Source organism: Myxine glutinosa, chromosome 8 (genome assembly GCF_964187855.1).
Source record: "Myxine glutinosa chromosome 8, kmMyxGlut1.1, whole genome shotgun sequence".
Taxonomy (NCBI): Eukaryota; Metazoa; Chordata; class Myxini; order Myxiniformes; family Myxinidae; genus Myxine; species Myxine glutinosa.
Window position 1 is genome coordinate 7,994,838 of NC_136268.1, and position 18,656 is coordinate 8,013,493.

Genomic DNA, 18,656 nt, shown 5'->3' on the forward strand with positions numbered 1-18,656 from the left:
TCCCTCTAATTCCAACATTCACACTTGTTCAGGTTTTTACACCACCTGCCTCACCCTGTTTTCCCTACCACATGCACTGCAACTACAGTCACGTGAAAAAGTAAGTACACCCCATGTGAAGTTTTGACTTTTTCAACATATATCAACATACAGCTATTTGATCTTTATTTCAACAATATTGATAGATAAAGGTGATATAATATAACAAATATCATGAAACATTTACATTTTGTAGTCCGTAATATATAATTTAAATAAACATAAATGCAAATTTCGCATGTGGAAAAAGTAAGTACACCCTTGGCTCTAATAGGTGGTATTGCCCCCTTTGGCAGAAACAACCTCAAGTAGGCGTTTCTTATAACTGTCTAGCAGTCTCTGACATCGACTGGGAGAAATTTTTTGCCCACTCGTCCATGCAGAATTCTTTCAGCTGTGCGATGTTTGAGGGGTTTCTTGCATGCACAGCTCGTTTCAAATCCCCCCACAACATCTCGATGGGCTTTAGATCCGGGCTTTGACTTGGCCATTCCAGAACCCTCCATTTCTTTTTTTAAGCCATTCCTTGGTGGATTTACTGGTATGTTTAGGGTCATTGTCATGTTGCAAGGTCCACCTTCGGTTGAGCTTCAACTCTCCGACAGATGGCCTCACATTATCCTCAAGCACCCTCTGGTACAATGAAGAATTCAAAGTGGATTCTATGATGGTGAGATGCCCAGGCCCTGATGCAGCAAAGCTGCCCCAAACCATAATATTTCCACCACCACGCTTTACAGTTGGTATCAGGTTCTTGTGGTCAAATGCTGTCTTTGGTTTTCGCCAAACATGTCTTCTGGTACTGTGGCCAAATAGCTCTACCTTTGACTCATCTGTCCAGAGCACATTGTTCCAGAAGTGCTGGTCTTTGCCTCGGTGTTCATTGGCAAACTTTAGTCTTTCCCTGGTGTTCTTTCTGGACAGCAAAGGTTTCCTCCTGGCACACCTCCCATGTAGATTAAAGTTGTGCAGCCTCTTTCTAATGGTAGACTCGTGCACTTTGACATCAACAGTGGCAAGAGCTACCTGTAGTTCCCGTGATGACATTCTGGGGTTCTTTGAGACTTCTTTCAGCATCTTGCGGTCTGCTCTCGGGCTCAACTTGCTGGGGCGGCCTGGCCTGAACAAGTTGGCAGTTGTTTGGAATCTTCTCCACTTGTAGATGATCTTCCGGACAGTCGAATGATTGATTTCAAATTGTTTGGAGATCTTTTTAAATCCCTTCCCAGACTTGTAGGCATCTATAACCTTCTTTCTGAAGGCCTCAGAGAGCTCTTTTGATCTCGGCATGGTGACGCCGCACACTTCAACAACAAAGAGCAAACCAAACTATATGTCTGAGGTTTAAATAAGACAGGTTCCTCCAAGATCCTCTCTAACGATGTTCTAATCATTTGCACCTGAGCTGGTGCACCTGATTCTAATTTTAGGTATTTGAAGTCGTGATAAATGTAGGGGTGTACTTACTTTTCCACATGCGAAATTTGCATTTATGTTTATTTGAATTATACAATGGACTACAAAATGTAAATGTTTCATGATATTTGTTATGTTATATCACCTTTATCTTTCAATATTGTTGAAATGAAGATCAAATAGCTGTATGTTGAAATATGTTGAAAAAGTCAAAACTTCACATGGGGTGTACTTACTTTTTCACGTGACTGTATTTTTTTATTGCTATATTTATCACTGTATTGTTCTCATTTATGCATCAAGTTCTTGGAAATTAGATAAATGCTTCAGAAAACTAGAACGGCACTCGGTAGAATAGAGCATGTACCTCCGCCAGGCTGAACAGTTTATGATTTGTATCCCACTGATATTCTCATATCCGGACCCGGATCTTCAACAGAATCGAATCCATTAATCTGAATCCATCCACAACTTGTTGAGCTATTGTGCTATATATCGGTTTTTAGCGAATTTCACTCGAAGGTGAAAAATCACCTTTTCTTTTCTTTTTCTTTTTTTAAATTCTCGGATCCATATCCGTATTTGAATCTTCACCAAAATCGAATCAATTCTTCCTTGTCTCATACAGCCAACCTGTCCGCCAAGTTTTGTTTGAATCCATCCATAACTTTTTGATATGCTGCTCACAGACAAACAAATAGACAGACTGGGGTCAAAATATAACCTCCGTCCACCTTCAGTTGTAGGGGTGATAAATGCCCGAACTTACTTGCTGTTTTACCAACACGAGCAACTGTGAGCCCAACAGTGGTGACTGCTCCACTTGTGGTCGTGTTGTTGAGGTTTGTAGAGCTGTTTGAACTTGCACTTGAGCCTGTGATCACACTTCTGCTGCTTGTGGTGTTGCCTGATTGAGACGAAGCTTGTGTACTTTTCACTGTGAGTCCTGTGTTTGCTGTGGTGGTTGCTGTGAGTCCTGTTTTTGCTGTTGTGGTTGTTGTGAGTCCTGTTTTTGCTGTGGTGGTTGCTGTGAGTCCTGTTTTTGCTGTTGTGGTTGCTGTGAGTCCTGTTTTTGCTGTAGTGGTTGTTGTGAGTCCTGTTTTTGCTGTGGTGGTTGCTGTGAGTCCTGTTTTTGCTGTTGTGGTTGTTGTGAGTCCTGTTTTTGCTGTTGTGGTTGTTGTGAGTCCTGTTTTTGCTGTTGTGGTTGCTGTGAGTCCTGTTTTTAGTGTTGTGGTTGCTGTGAGTCCTGTTTTTGCTGTTGTGGTTGTTGTGAGTCCTGTTTTTGCTGTAGTGGTTGTTGTGAGTCCTGTTTTTAGTGTTGTGATCGTTGTATTCTCTGTTTTCGATGTTATTGTAGTTGTGGGTCCTATATTTGCTTTACTTGTTGATGTGACTGTTGCAATTCTAGGATTTGTAGTAACAGGTGTTGTTGATGCATTTGTAAAATGGGGTGTAGCTGTTGAGATATTCTTGGGCATTGTGATTTCACTTTTGTCGATTGGCACTGTACTTGTTCTCAACGATCCTTCGTTGCTCGCTGATCCAGTGTTCCGTGGACCCGTGGTTGTGTCATCAGTTGTCCAGTTGGCTGTCGATGTCTGAGTTGTTGAATTATCAAATAAAAACGATTCTGTGCTCGTTGTAACTGCATTATTTTTAGCTGTGGCTATTTGTACACAAATGGAACAGAGAAGTATATAAGGAAACACAATGGCACCCATGGCTTCCTGTTTCAAGGTTCCTTTCCTGTCGCAAACAACACAAAGCATTTATTAGCCAAAAGGCAATTAATCCACCAACCCGAAATCGTATAAAGTCGCAGCAAGGATAACTTTATCCAAAAGGTCAAACCACAGATTCGATTGTGAGTTTGAGATAGTGGAAGATCGAATTGTCGATCCCAAGTAAGCAGATTGGTGCCGCAAGTTAAAAAATCACTGAATCCAAAATTGGGGTCTACCGGAAGGGGTCTACCGGAAGGGGTCTACCGGTCTACCGGAAGGGGGGGGGGTTGCCCCCCAAAATAGGTTTTTTTATTTGTTTAAAATCTAATAATTATGTTAGTATGATTGTACATGCTTCTAGCAACAATTGAAATTGGTTTAAAATACCATCATACTGTTTAAAATACCTTTAGTCAGTTTAGTACACTGCTTTATCCCACCAGGTGAGCACCAGAGGTATTGCCCCTATTTATTTATTTATTTTTTGCATTGTGAATGAGTTCAACAGTCATGAGAAAAAATGCAGTCAAAGATTTTATTTTATTTTTGATTTATTTGGCATGTTGAATTATTATATTTAGTGATTGAGCGCAATAATAAGCGTTGGCACCAAGAAAAAGATCAAAAATAAAAGTGCCCCTTTTTATTTAGTTAAATTATTTCAAAGAAACATGGCAGAGGCTGTCGGATTAAATGCTCCGAAGGCATCACCGTCAAAAGAGCCCAGAATCAATAATCTGCATGGGCTAGACTTGTCTATAATCATCTAGAACTTGTCTAGAGCATCTACAATCAACAATCTGCACAAACTAGACTTGTCTATAATCGTCTATAACTTGTCTAGAGTGTCTACAATCAACAATCTGCAGAGGCGAGAATTGTCTAGAATCGTCTAGAACTTGTCTAGAGCGTCTACAATCAGCAATCTGCACAAGCTAGACTTGTCTATAATCATCTATAACTTGTCTAGAGTGTCTACAATCAACAATCTGCAGGGGCTATATGCTGCTCTCTCTCTGGTATAGAATAATCTAGAACTTGTCGAGAACATCTAGAATCAACAATCTGCTGAGGCGAGAATTGTCGAGAATTGTCTAGAACTTGTCTAGAGCATCAACAATCTGCACAAGGTAGACTTGTCTATAATCGTCTATAACTTGTCTAGAGTGTCTACAATCAACAATCTGCAGGGGGTAGACTTGTCCAGAATCGTCTAGAACCTGTCTATAGAGCATGTAGAATCAACAATCTGCAGGGGGTAGACTTGTCTAGTCATTGGTTCCCACCATTTGCACTTTCAACATCATCCTTTGCACTCCTTGGCACACCTGAGCTCCTCACCACATACAAGGCTTTCATCCGCAGCTCAATGGAATACTGCTCTCCCCCCTGGGCCGGTGCTCCTGCCTCACACCTAGCTCGGCTTCACGCTGTTGAAACCAAAGCTTTCAGAATCATTGGAATCTCCCGCGATGAAGCTAACTCCGAGGGCCTTTCACTTACTCACCACAGGCAGGTTGGTGGTCTTTCCGTCTTCCACCGACTCCTCTCCGGCCTTGCTCCCCCAGCTCTCTCTCTGGGCTCTGTTCCCCAAATATTCCTACAGGTCGCACAAGATCTGCCTGCAACCCTCTTATGGTTAAACTGCCAAAATCAAGACTCTCTGCTCACCTTCACTCTTTCATTCCCCTTTTCTCCCGCCACTGGAACAAACTCCCTCACTCTCTTCAATCCCACTCCTCCCTCCAGGTCTTTAAAACAGCTGTTCACCACCATCTCTTATCCTCCCCCATCCAAAACCTTGATCTTTTCTGCCCCCGCTAATTTCACCGCAGATCCACTTTAAAATACCAACTTTTTTCCTGGAAGTCCTTGGTGTCCTTGTGTTTTATACTTCTGCCCCACTCCCCCCCCCCCTTCCCACGCCTCCTCCCCCCATGCCCTCTCCCTCCCACAGATCTCGCGATGTCCCTGCTCTCAAATGTTGTTTGTGCTCACTACCCTTATTATATGTTTTGTGTGTCTGTTTGATTTTTTGTGCGATAAATGTTACCTCTTTCACGAGCCTCGATCCTGTATTAAAAAAAAAAATCCCCCGTCAAACCCGCAACTTTTAAGTAGCGATCAAAGCTCCTGACAGCGTATGTGAAAAAATCGGTTTGCTGAAACTTTTGAGGTAATTTGGATACAGAAGAAATAAAAAAATATTCTCGCCATTATAATTGCAGTTACAAAATAGAGAACAAAAAGTTTAAAATTTTCTAAGTGCTGCAGGAGGAATGAAATGTAAATGGTTACGAAGTCTGAAACAAAATAAACATAGTTAAAAATAAATAATAAACAGCGATTTGGAAATGTATAAGAAAGGATAAATAATATATATATATATATATACATAAGTTGCAACGTTGAACGTTTACTAGTTATATATCTTAACTAATCGGTGGAAATAATGACCAAAATGAATCGAGGATGCATTACTGAGGACAAATTGAATATTATGAAGAGCAACCTTACCTTTCCAGCTGATTGTCTCTTTACCTGAGGCTTGATGAGGGTCGCTTATGTAGCCACGCAAACTTTCTTTCACCTGCAAAGGCCGGGCCGGGTTACGACGTCACCGGCTCATCGTTTTTCCATGTCAGCGTGTCGGCTCGGTTTTGTGCTTGAATAAACACCGTATATCGGTAAATACCTGTTGCACCTGCCGAATTCATTCCGTTTTGAAGCCACAAAGTATGCTTGGGTTTCACTTATTGTATCCACTGTCGATATGCAAGTGTGACTTATTTCGCCAGACTCGATGTATCGTGAGCTTCATGGACATAAGAAGGGATGAGGTTTCGGACTTTTCCTCGCACAAGCTTTTCAGGTTTATCTTTTGTTTTCTGTTTCTCCGAGTTGCAGCTAACTTAGAATATGGCCTCATGATAAAAGCATGGGGAGTTGGGTTTAACTCCGAGAGAAATAGGCTCTAGTTGGGAGCTGTATATCCTGGGAATGTGATGACGTAACAAATCGAATAATCTTGTCTCAGCGATATGACATTTTAGACCACGAGGTCTCCTTCGACTGGGACCACACAGTGATTGGCTCTGTCTTTGCAGTCTCATCGTAGTTTTTACTTTCTCGATATTTTATTAGTGATTCTTGTATGGGATAAGAAAGTAACTGTGGATATTTGGGGAATGTGGCCTACGTGATAGAATACTTTGAGATGTGTCGGTTGCCCAATGTGTCCCGTGAAATGGGGTGAATCGGGACACAAACTGAAAAAAAGTTCGGAAACTTCTTTCGCTGAAAATTGATAACCCTACTGATTTGTTGGTATTTGGGTTGAAAGTGTTCTCTTGTTTTTTAAAAAAGCAACATAGTCCCTATGAACCCCATATATGGGTTAAATAGGAATAAATAGGATTTTTATGGCTGTCCCTATTCACCCCGTTTTACGGTTGAATAGGGACAGTCACTAATACAAAAAAATAATAATCTATGATAAGGGGAGGAGAGGGGTGTATGATGGCAACACATTAACCGTGTGAATGGAGGAAGTTCTAGAAATCTAGTAATGTAGGCGCCCGTCCGTGTTACAGGAAAAGTGCTTGGTGAGCAAAGCAGAATGCCACATTGTGTGGATTGCACAAAATGCATCCAGTGTCATGGTCCTATAATCTCTTGTTTGAGATTGATTCTCTGCATGCGGTCACATGTCTCATAGGATTGTGAGTTGGACAGGTGACCCTGATGGGCCATGAGCTGCTCATGGTCACATATCTTTTCCGCATATCTCGTGGGATTGTGAGTTGGACAAGCAATCATGATGGTTTGGGAGGGGGTTTGAAGGCTTGGAGTGGGGAGAGGATTGACACCTTGGGGTTGAGAGGGGAAGGTGAGGACTTGGGCTTTGTGAGGGTGGGGGCGGGGGAGAAGGAGCAGGTGGATTTGAGAGCTTTAAGTCACATTTGATATTCTGAGGAATTTCCACGGGTCCCTGGAAGTTATTTAATAATGTTCCTTCCTGCAGCCACTGTATTCCTGGAGTTCTGGAAGCGTCGCAGAGCAGAGCTGGTTTACGAGTGGGATCTTTTGGATCTAGAGGAAGAGGAGGTGAGGCACAAATCGATATCGCCCTGCATGCGGTCATGTTCATGCTAATCAAATCATACTAATAATGAGGTAAAGATGCACGCTGTTGCTTTTTGCTTTAATTGTGGCGAAACTGACCCACTAACCTCTGCTTTCTTGAGCATAAAAAGGCATTTTGAATGGATGGGGACATCGCCTTTGGGATGCCATACACTTTTGCATGCTGCATGCATTCTTTGGCTGTCTTCAAGTGTGGTAATTGCAATATTTTAATTCACCACACATTTGCATCACACACACACACACACACACACACACACACACACACACACTTACGGCATTCACACACGCACAATATGAGCCATTCAGATGCAGTGGAATATTTCGTCTTCTTTCCCCATATTCATTTTTCATCCAACTTATCCACACCTCGTGCCGTTGCTAGATAGCAGGCAATACTAAAGCACGCAGGTAGTTTCTGTTACACATGGCTGGTCTATTCACTTTACCGTGGGAAGAAGATTTACCGTAATTTTCAATTTCATCGTCAGTGTACAATAAAATGTAATTATAATGTGTACAATTATTCACCATGAATTTAAACCTGAGGGAGCGTACCTGCCTTTTCTTCTGTTATACCAAAGCGATGTGAATTACATTCATGGGCATTCGCAAACGAATGCAATATGTCCGTCCACTTTGACCTTTGCAAAATCAAAAGGAAGGCTCCGGACGGAAAGTAATTTTTGTGCAATCTTGTCTGGATTTGATTAAATCAACAGGTCAACACACCTAATTCTGTGACCAAATTTGACCTTTGGTCCCTGTAAAATGGTAGAGAATACACCAACCAGACCAAGTGTTACCTGCTTTAGTTTGTAGGGGATGTGGTAAGGCAACATTTTCCACTTCCTCTCTGGAGTACTGGCTGAAATACATAGGTGTGTCAAGCCAACAACCTCTTGTCACCAATTTTGAACTTTGACCCCTGCAGAATCCTGAAAACATCCCTCCATAGATGATGTTTGAGAGCACCTTTGCGTCAAATTCCATCTGTGCCGACTCAAACACAAGAGGCACAGAACCGATGACTGCTAAACGCAATGTCAAGATCAGCAGCTTTAACATGTTTTAGAACTCCTTTTTGCAAACACAACCCCATCATGGCAAGGAAATCGATCCACAGGCGTGTTTCTGACATGCTGTCCCTCTTTGTTGAAAGATTTTTAATCGAAAAAAATTTTTTTTTTTAATCAACAATTTCAACAAAGTTGAGGACATGTACTTCGGCTCTAAGACCGAAGTACACAATCAAACAAAGCTTGGGACATTCACACCAGCCCTAAGGCCAAAGTACACATTCCAAAAAAGCTCGTCAAACTAGTATATTCAAGTAATTCAACCCGAAGCTCATGGTCAAACAAATACATACATCCTAACCCACAGGGCCACAATGCACATGGCCTTTTGGTTAAGTCTTTTTTTATAGAAAAAAAGATTAATAATCCAAACATTTAAACAGAGCTTGGGACACACACCTTGACCCCATGGCCAAAGTACACAGTCCAACAGGCTTGTCCGATGAGCATACACATGCACTACAACCCGAAGGCCAAAGCACATGGACAACCAAAAGCACACACTCTAGCAACTCTTACCCAAAGGGCCAGAATGCATCGTCATGCCATTAATGTTTACTCTTTGGGATTCCCCTATAAGAACTGGCAAAAAACCATCCTGCGAGGGATTATATGCAATTGTACCTCAACTGGAATGGTGACCGTGCACCCCTGTGCTATACCAGCACTTGCTGCAAGGTTCCTCACCAAAGGTTGGTGCTCGTCACGAATCCACCCTGTTTAGGTATTTGTTACACTGCTTCAGCTTCTTTTCAATTGTAGCTAGGAAAGAAGATATTAAAGTTAAAATGCAATCTTCTGGCCTAGTTGCAGTCTGTGAAATACCAAATTGCACAGTGGCTAATGCCGCTGCTACAAATTTGTTCTGCTTGTTGCATCATCCATGAGACATGGCTGGGCAACTGAGGTAACGCCCGATATATTAGAGCAGGTTGAATAAAAGATGGCCAGTGAGCCAGCACATGATGAACCAGCACTCCTTTCAGCTAAAATAGAACAAATATCCTCCAGCAGCACTTCACTTCAGCAGTAAAGCACAGACACTCGTGTGATTTACATTTATTTAGAGAAGGAAATATTCCCCATGGGTTTCACTCTTTATTCCCTCTGCATCTTGCATGGTGCAGGCTCTCCGTCAAACGACAAAGCATCAAACACACGTATGTAAGCATGTCTTGGAGCACGCAGGTTGTGATCTATACACACAAACGGGGATTATTGGCCGTACCTGCAAATTTTGTCGAAAAATTTTCTGCTGCGATCGAGTTGCTATGTAAATTCGTGGTAACTAACAGGTGATCCTCAGTCTAACTCCATCGATATTTCAATACTGACATGATTTCAATCCCTTGTTCCCTTGCAGTGGGAATCTCAATTGTTCCCTGATGCTCGCTGGCAAATGCCGTCGGTCATAACACTGGCCACTCCTCCCATATGTCTCCCAGAACCAAGTCAGCATGAGAAAGCACGAGAGTGCGACATGGAGAAGGAGAATAAACAAGTATTGGCAGGCACACGTGATCAATCTTAAGCCATCATCTCATGATCAATCACTCGCCATATGCTTACGGGAGGGTTGTAATGCAGCAGGTGTGTCCCTTCACAGGAGATCATCCGGCCTGAATTTGAGGCTAAGTATTCCAAGTCGGAGAGGATTAATCCCATAACCGGCAAACCAGAACCGCACCAGTCCTTCAGCGACAAATGCAGCCGCCTCCTGGCATCTGCATCTGGTATCTTCTTAATGGTAAGCTGTTGTGGTCCACGTTGAACATTGAACGTTGAGTGCTTCAAAAGTTGGATGAATATAATAAAGAATGACAGTTGTGGGAAAAGATCTTAACAACTGTTATGGAAAATCTTTACTTTTAATAACCGTGTTGTCTTTGCCAATGATTTGTTTCCATTGTTACAAATAACTGTGTCATGGTGCATATGGAGATGTGTACTACAGGGTGAGTCAAAAGTAGCGCCCGATTTTATGTTTTTTCGGCTGTCAGATTCTTTCTGGGATGTCATGTTGTTAATAATTGTCTTGTGGATTATTAATTTTCTTAATTTCTTTTTTCTTTTTGCAGGTTATTGCTGAGAGTTTGGAAAGTTACTGAAGTTGCACAAAATTGAACCATGAATTACCTTTCAATGAATCAGCGCATTGCGGCCGTGAAACATTACTACAAATGTAATGAACAACCAACGATGGCGGCATGCCGTTTGGCACAGGAATTCGATATTAACCCACCCCAGGGAAGAAAGATACGATTCATTGTCGAGAAATTTGAAGCAACAGGGTCGGTAGCCACTGGAAAGAAGTCCAGTCTTTCGAAAACGGCAACGAATGTAGCTAAGGGTTTCCCCCGTAATAATTTTCCGTAATAATTTTCCCCCAAATAAATGGTTAGATAAACATGTCATTCATTTATCTCTACCTTCCTTTACACTGTAATACAAATGGCAAACAAACAATCAACTGACAGAAATATATATATATATATATATATATATATATATATATATATATATATATATATATATATATACACACAGACTTGGCATTTAATATGGAATATTTTTTTTTTCTTGACTTGGGTTTACTTTCTTAACGCAGTATATCAATCTGGTGAGTTTCTTTTACACTTTGGTGATTTATTTGTTAAAAGAACCATGTCACTGATTGTCTGTCGCAGCAAGAAGTCAACAACAGGATTATATCACAGGTGGCGTGGCAAAATGTACGGACAGGTGCATTTGATGATTGGCTTCACAGTCGGTTATACAAGGGTTGTTGCGTTCTGTATTAGTGGAAAACAACTGATGCACATCTCCAAAAGTTATTGCCGCTTCCTCTGGAGATGGTCCGTCAACTCGACGATGCTGTTTGTCATGGAGTGGTGGCTTTACGAAATTAAGGCATGAAACAGCGTGCTATCGCTCGGCAGTATGGCATCACTCAAGGTCAGGTGTCAAAGATCCTGAAACGAAATGCTCAGAGGGGCGTCCCTACTCCAATACCGAGGCCAGGACATCCCCGCAGAACCACAAGGAGGGATGATCGCCAGCTGCACCGGTTAGTCCGCAATGCCCGTACCAAGTCAGCTAATCGGCTTCGGGCTGAGTGGCAGCAACTGACAAATGTGCCTGTATCCAGAAGGCTATTCAACCAACGACTGGTTCAAGCAGGCTATCGTGCCAGGCGTCCCCTGAGAAAGCCACGCCTGACCAGACAACACCGCCAGCACCGATTGCAGTGGGCCAGAGAGCACTGTCAATGGCAGCCAGGACACTGGAATCACGTGATCTTCAGCGACGAGTCTAGATTTCTGGTCTATCGTCAAGATGGCCGCATCCGAGTGTGCAGACAAGTGCATGAAGCCTACAACAAAGATTGTATAGTGCCAAGAGTCCAAGCTGGAGGTGGTGGGGTGACCATTTGGGCTGCTTTTCATGCAGGGGGCAAAACTGACCTGGTTGTTCTGAATGGAAACCTGAACCAGTTCAAGTACAGGGCCATTCTGGAAGAAACATTGCTTCCATTTGCTCGTGCAGCCTTTCGAGGAAACTTTGTCTTCCAAGATGACAATGCAAGGCCTCATCGTGCTCGCATGATCCAACACTTTCTTGCTGACCGTGGTGTCGTGCATATGGAGTGGCCTGCCATTTCCCCGGATATGAATCCGATAGAGAACTTGTGGGCAGAATTAACGCGTCAAATCGACCACTTGGACCAGCAGCCGACCTCTGTGCGTGAATTGCAGCAGGCTATTGTCACTGCATGGCAAGCGATTCCTGTCCAAACCTTGGCAAATCTCGTGAACAGCATGCCTCAATGTGTACATGCTCTCCTGAATGCTCGTGGGGGTTACACGAAGTACTGAACTGTAATTTTACTGTCCGTAATCCCAGTCGTAATTTAACTGTTGTTTTTGTTTAAAAAAAATTTGGGCTAATGTGCAAAATAAAGAGATACTTCTGGAAAACGTACAGAAGTTTAACACAGTACTGTCCATGAATTGAGTTCGATATCAGTTTACATCACTTTCAAGGATCAATTTATTTGTTTCAAAATGTCAAATGTGGTTTTTGTTTCTTTTAAAGGTCACATTAACAAAATCTAGAATAATTTCAACATAATTCCAATGAACTTTTGGTTCTAAGACATCTTGAAAAGTAAGTTCACCCCCACAAAAAAAAAATTCCATATTAAATGCCAAGTCTGTATATATATATATATATATATATATATATATATATATATATATATATATATATATATATGTATATATAAACAGAAATTGGGCGCTACTTTTGACTCACCCTGTATATGCTGTACTGTACTTTCGATTGGCTGCTTGAGAAGTAAGAGATCAATGGATACTTTGATCTAAGGGTCCTTTTTTGTATTTATTTATTTTTCTCTTTGCAGTCGTGAGGCTCATGGAAAAGCATGATACATCTGACAGTGGTAGAAACATTAAGGGAATGAACAAACAAGAGAAGATGAAAGGGAGGTGGGGAGGAAACACTGGAACTAGCAAAAAGATGGTTCTCTTAGGAAGTTTAATGGGGATAATAAATACATTAAGGTTTAGAATTGGGGATGACAAGAGATGGCAGTACACTGCTTGCTTGATTGAAGCCCTGGAGGGAAAGGTGAGACCGGCAGAACAGCCTCTGGAAAGAGTTTCCATAGACGAGAGAAGCAATGAATAAAAGAGTTGAAGTGTGCAGTCAGCCTGGATTTTTTTTTTTACCCAAGAGGGGTTACTGGAAGAAGATGTGCATCCTGGAGTAGATAGTGAGGGTTAGAGGACAGAGAGAACATAGGGAGCAATATTGTAAAAGAGACGGGAAAAACAGAGAAACCACCAACCAGCCTGTGATGTGAAAGCAACAGTCCTTGTGCTTTGGCATCATCACAGGTGATTCCAATAATTTTCAGATCTTTAGATGTCGCAGAATCCAGGAGAGACATATGTCATGCTGCAGTGCCAGCCCATAACACAGAGCAGTACTCCATTGAGCTATGGACAAAGGCTTTGTAGACTGTAAGTAGCTCTGATTTCCCAAGGAAAGACTTGGATTGATGGACGATGTACAGTCTGCAGCTGGCTTTGGAGGCCAGCTTTGCTATAATGTCGGCCAGGAAAGGTCATGGCTGATGGTGATGCTAAGAGGTTCAGGAGACTGAACCTCTTCCAGTGGATGATTGTAATGAATCTGGGCAACTCGACAGATTACGATCCGTTTATTCACTCACAACATGCATACACAGCTTTACGACTGTGCCGTCAGATGCGATGGTGACACCCCAGAAACAAAAATAAACGAGCAGTTGCAGTGTCAGGGTAAAATGGGGAAAGTTCCACATCCATATAGTACATCCTTCCATTTAAGTCACAAATAACAGCAAGTAGGCCTTGAGTAGAATGCCATGGTCAGTAAGCAGACATGGGGAGTATTCTGCCCATGTATGTGTCAACACAATAATATAACACTGAGAAAAAAAGTTTTAATTTTTTATTTTCCCTGTGTCTGTATATGAGTCTGAATGGAAGGTCCCTCATTTAGGAATTTTCGTTTTACCTCACATTCATTTTAATTGCTTGCATTATTTTCATTAAATCATTATTTGTTGACTTTCAATTTCTTGTCTTGTTTCGTTTCTTTGTTCTGTGGGGATCGAATAACCCCCGTCGCGTCCGTCCGTTCAGGTAAAGACCTCGTTATCCCTCCCCCGAGCATGCCAAAGAGATAACACCGCCATATTTTTGGGTATACGCCTCGGAGTTGAAGCTCGTTTTGGTCATCCGTCGCCCTGAGGTCTTCACTACAGGGTCGGCAAGACAATATTTTGTCCAAGTACTGCTAAACATAAGGGTTGTGAAAGTGTCAAAAAGGCGATTTGTGTTCTACAGTGTTCAAGTGTATAATTCAATTTAAATAAAATGGAGTTTGTAACGGTTGAAGAAAAAAAAAAATCGGAAATTTACCGCCGTTGATGAAGCGTCTTTTACATCACCTACTTTAACACTTTACATTAGTCATTTGTGCTTGTTGTTTGTGTCCCTTATGACATCCTTTAAAACAGTAAGTTTCCTCTTTGGAATGATTTTCAACTTTGACTGCCAGACAGACAGATGAGTAAAAAGAGTATCTCACTCTTCTTTGGGCATGCACGATCGGGATAAATTCAGAGCCAAAGTACATCAAACTTCAGATTCATGTTCCTATTATTATTTTAAAATATAACATGATATTGAAATCAAATTGTCCCTCGATCATAAACTAACATTTGTAGACAGACAGACAGACAAACAGACATGCAAAGTGAACCAATTGCTTAACACCACTTTTTGCTTCGTGTGCGCGAGCAGGGTAATTGATGTAAGCATGATCCGACTCACAAATGTCCTAATGACACATAAACACCAGATTGTGGGAATCGTGGTGTTCTTTTGACGTCCAAAAGAGAAATGTTTGTGGAATTCCTGAAACGAGCAATTTTACCATACATGTTAATGTGCGCTTCATGTGTGCCTCATATCCACGCTGTGCAGATCGGTGTGGTGATCGTGGCGGTGTTTGGTGTGGTGGCGTACCGTGTCATCATGCTCAGTGTTTTCATCACGTTTGAGCGGCAGTTCATGGATTCCCATTATCCTGTTGGGCAGGCCGGAACAGGAGCGTGCCTCATCTTCGTCGTCATCATGTTGCTCAATGTGGTTCGTCTCGGCACCTTTTGGCAGCTCCGTACTGTACCACATCACCACATTGTACCCTTTTACACTGCATCACTCTACTTTTACAGCACATCGCCACCAGCTAAACGATGCCATGCCAGGCCACACCTAGCGTGCTACCTATGCATACTACACCAGCTTGCCTCACCATAAAAACACCACACATGCTAAATTAGAGCTGTGTGCTTGTTTGTTTATTTTTTGTTTTCTTTTGCAGGTGTATGAAAAGATCGCTCTTTATCTGACCAATCTCGGTAAGCACTGCAGCGTGCACGAAAAGCGTTCAATAAAGTACTTGCCCTCCAAATATAGAGGAGGGATGCTAGAAGGTGTGGGATTTTGGAAATGAACGTAAAAGGGGCGGGGTTTGAGTATACAAGAAGAGGGCAACCTAAAGAGGTTGAGGGGTGCTTTTGGTATTAGATGAAGAGGTGTTACATTTGGCCAAACAAAGATCAGGAGAGTAATGCTTCAGTCACATTTGGCTCAGCGGCCGTAGGGTCTAAAAATTCTACGGCCACTAGCAATTATAGGGCGGCCGCAGTATTTCCACGGTCACACAATGTAGCAGTCACATGTTTTTATTTTTCGGGTAGCCGCACGGGGTATTTAGAAATTGTGGAGACCGAAAACGTAGGGGTGCCGTACGGTCTTTGATTTGATGTCGCACGGTGACCTTAGGGCGTCCCTGCGGCGGCCATAGAATTTTCAAGGCAGACGCAAGGTAGCCTCAAGGTGCCCGCAAGGCGACCGCAGGGGGGCCCTAAGGCGAACGTGCGGCCAGACGGACGGTAACGAGTGGGTATATATACCAGTCGTCATGGCTACGGCTTGTCGAATTGCTACGGCCAACCTAGAAATGAAAAAAGTTATAACTCCGCGCTATAATTCCACGGCGACCCCTACGGCCTGTAAAAGATAGCCATACGCCCTAGGGCCACCCTGAGGCCACCTCAGAAACTCTGCGGCCGCCGCACGTTTCTGTCAATTTAGGGGGGGTACGGCCGCCGTATCCTAGCCGTAGAGCAAATGTGACTTATGCTTAAAGCAAATGCATACAAATTAAAGGGGTCCAAATACAGACATGCGAATGAATGACAAACACTTTTAAATTGTGTCTTCAATAGAACAACCACGCACAGAGTCCGAGTGGGAGAACAGTTTCACACTCAAGATGTTCCTCTTCCAGTTTGTTAACCTGAACAGCTCTACATTCTACGTGGCCTTTTTCCTGGGAAGGTACCGTTTGCTCTTGGCAAGGATGCCAAAGTATAAGAGTGCAAGGATATCTATGTAATAGCACATTTGTTTCTTTGTCCAGGTCCCTTCTCCCCACACCCCCATGCCCCCACACCACCGTCCCTCCGCTCACACTCCCAACCTGCCACATATCCTTATTGAAGTTTTTCAAATTAGCTATAATATTGTTCTGGCTAAATAATTTTATTTACATCAACGCCCTTCTCTTTTTGCTTTTTAATATTATGCAATAGCTTCCTCTTCAGCGGTCTGCCCGAAGGATAAAAACAATTCATTCTGTCGAAGCAGCATCATGCACGGTGAGGATTACAATGGGGAAAGCCACGTCCTTCCAGTGGTAGTCAGGGCAGGAATTTGAAACTCTGCCAGGGTGTCGGAGACGATACGCGACTTTTGAACTTACATGATTTGCCCCAGAATGCTCGGCACGCATGCGCAGAAGTCCCTAGCAACGAAGTCCATCGGCGCAGCCGAATGTATATAGTGTCTGCGAGATAAGGATTGTGTTACATGTTACCTCCCAAGCTCTGATGACCGTGCGTCTCAGAATCCCAAGAAGGAACGCGGCAGAGAGATGTGTCCCTTTGATCAGTTTAAATAATAGTGAAACTAAACTAATCCATCAGTGAGGAATAAAGTAAATGAATGTATTGAAAAATTCACATACAATTCACATACAACAATGACAATTCAAAAAAAGACTGAATCCCAATGACTCCTGAACTGACTCCCTTGACACAAACAACAATAAATGGATTCCCTCATCCCGGTCTTTACCATCCCAGATTCCCTCATCCCAGTTTGAAAGTTTTCACATTCAAAGCAGTAAGGTTTGATCATATTCTTCACTGTCTGGTGAAACTTTTCAAAGGCACCTTGTCTCTCGAGATACCAAGTACTGGACCTCACTTGCTTCACTCCCAACTGGTGTACAACTTGCTGAAAAGGTTTCGACATGAAGTTGGAACTATGATTAGACTGAATGATCTTAGGTAGGCCAAACATAACGAAAAGTTTAATTAAGACATTCGCAATAACTGTCACAGTAATTTTCCTAAGAGGTACCGCTTCTGGGAACCTAGTTGAAACACACATGATGGTCAGCATGTATTGGTGTCCAGTCTTTGTTTTAGGTAAAGGACCTACACAGTCAATAATGACCCAACTGAAGGGTTCTTCAAAAATCAGAATGGGTTCTAATGGTGCTGAAGGAATCTTCTAATTTGGCTTCCCCACCATTTGGAATGAGTGCCCAGATTTACAGAATTCCGCAACATCGCATTGCAATCCCGGCCAGAAAAAGTGTGCCTCACATCTTGTCTTTTTCACTTTTAGGTGACCTGCCAAAGATATTTCATGTGCCCAACTCAATATCTCTTTATGGTGTGGTTGTGGCACCACAATTTGGTAATGGACCTTCCATTTGTCATCCGCTGGTACCTCTGGTGGTCTCCACTTTCTCATAAGTACTTCACCTTTAATGAAGTGACCAACAGCTAAGTACCTTAGTCGCCTCTTCCTCCTCTTCCTATTCCCACCCATCCGTGATGACTTTACCAATCAGACTCTGGAGCTCAAAATCTCTGTTTTATTCTTCAATGAGTCTTCTTTGAGGAAGTACAGTTTGTTCCGACTCGTTCCCAGACGTCTCTGACTGACAATCCGTTTTATCGCTAGGTAAGCAGAAACACTATTAAACCTCAACCATTTATCAGACATGCATTTACTGATATTATGCAAACTGTGCACACAGATAAGGAATGATGGCTAACATATGCACGTCATTTATTTTCGAGATCAGATCCAATATGGCCGACTGACGGCCATTTTGTTACTTAAACATGTCACCAACCATTTCTTGAACATGCATGGACCGATTTTGTTCAAACTTGGCACAAACAATATATGAGTATACATATGCAAAAGATTTTGGTTTGTAATCCGAACAAAGATGGCCGCCTGACCACCTTTAACTTCGTACAGCAAAATTACTAAAACCACGGGGGCTCTGACATTTTATGTCTTTTTATTCTTGTTATCTAAACTGAAAATGACGGAGCAAGTGTTTGTGATTATATATGTATGTATATATGTATGTATGTATGTATGTCCACTCTTCACCCATTGGTCAGCTGTTCTGACGCCACCCACAATTGTTACCTTAAATACTTAACCTAAAGTACCCGGAGGACCCAAAAGAAGACCCCCCAACCACCACTCCCCACCTCCCAAGGACCCAAAAGACCCCAAGG

The 18,656-nt window shown here is 42.4% G+C and overlaps 2 protein-coding genes across 4 annotated transcripts in view; one reads left to right on the forward strand and one right to left on the reverse strand.

Moving 5' to 3' along the window:
* LOC137432238 (uncharacterized) overlaps nt 1–3,200 on the reverse strand; it is a 53,700-nt gene extending 50,500 nt beyond the window's left edge. For both annotated transcript variants that reach the window (XM_068123987.2, XM_068123988.2), the window contains exon 1: nt 2,225–3,200. In XM_068123987.2, coding sequence (XP_067980088.2) covers nt 2,225–3,176 — 952 coding nt within the window. In that variant the 5' untranslated portion in view covers nt 3,177–3,200. The remainder of the gene's footprint in view (nt 1–2,224) is intronic.
* LOC137432237 (anoctamin-4) overlaps nt 1–18,656 on the forward strand; it is a 323,734-nt gene that overhangs the window by 239,049 nt on the left and 66,029 nt on the right. For both annotated transcript variants that reach the window (XM_078782883.1, XM_068123986.2), the window contains exons 13-17: nt 7,204–7,286; nt 10,011–10,151; nt 14,962–15,126; nt 15,362–15,398; nt 16,272–16,383. In XM_078782883.1, coding sequence (XP_078639009.1) covers nt 7,204–7,286; nt 10,011–10,151; nt 14,962–15,126; nt 15,362–15,398; nt 16,272–16,383 — 538 coding nt within the window. The remainder of the gene's footprint in view (nt 1–7,203; nt 7,287–10,010; nt 10,152–14,961; nt 15,127–15,361; nt 15,399–16,271; nt 16,384–18,656) is intronic.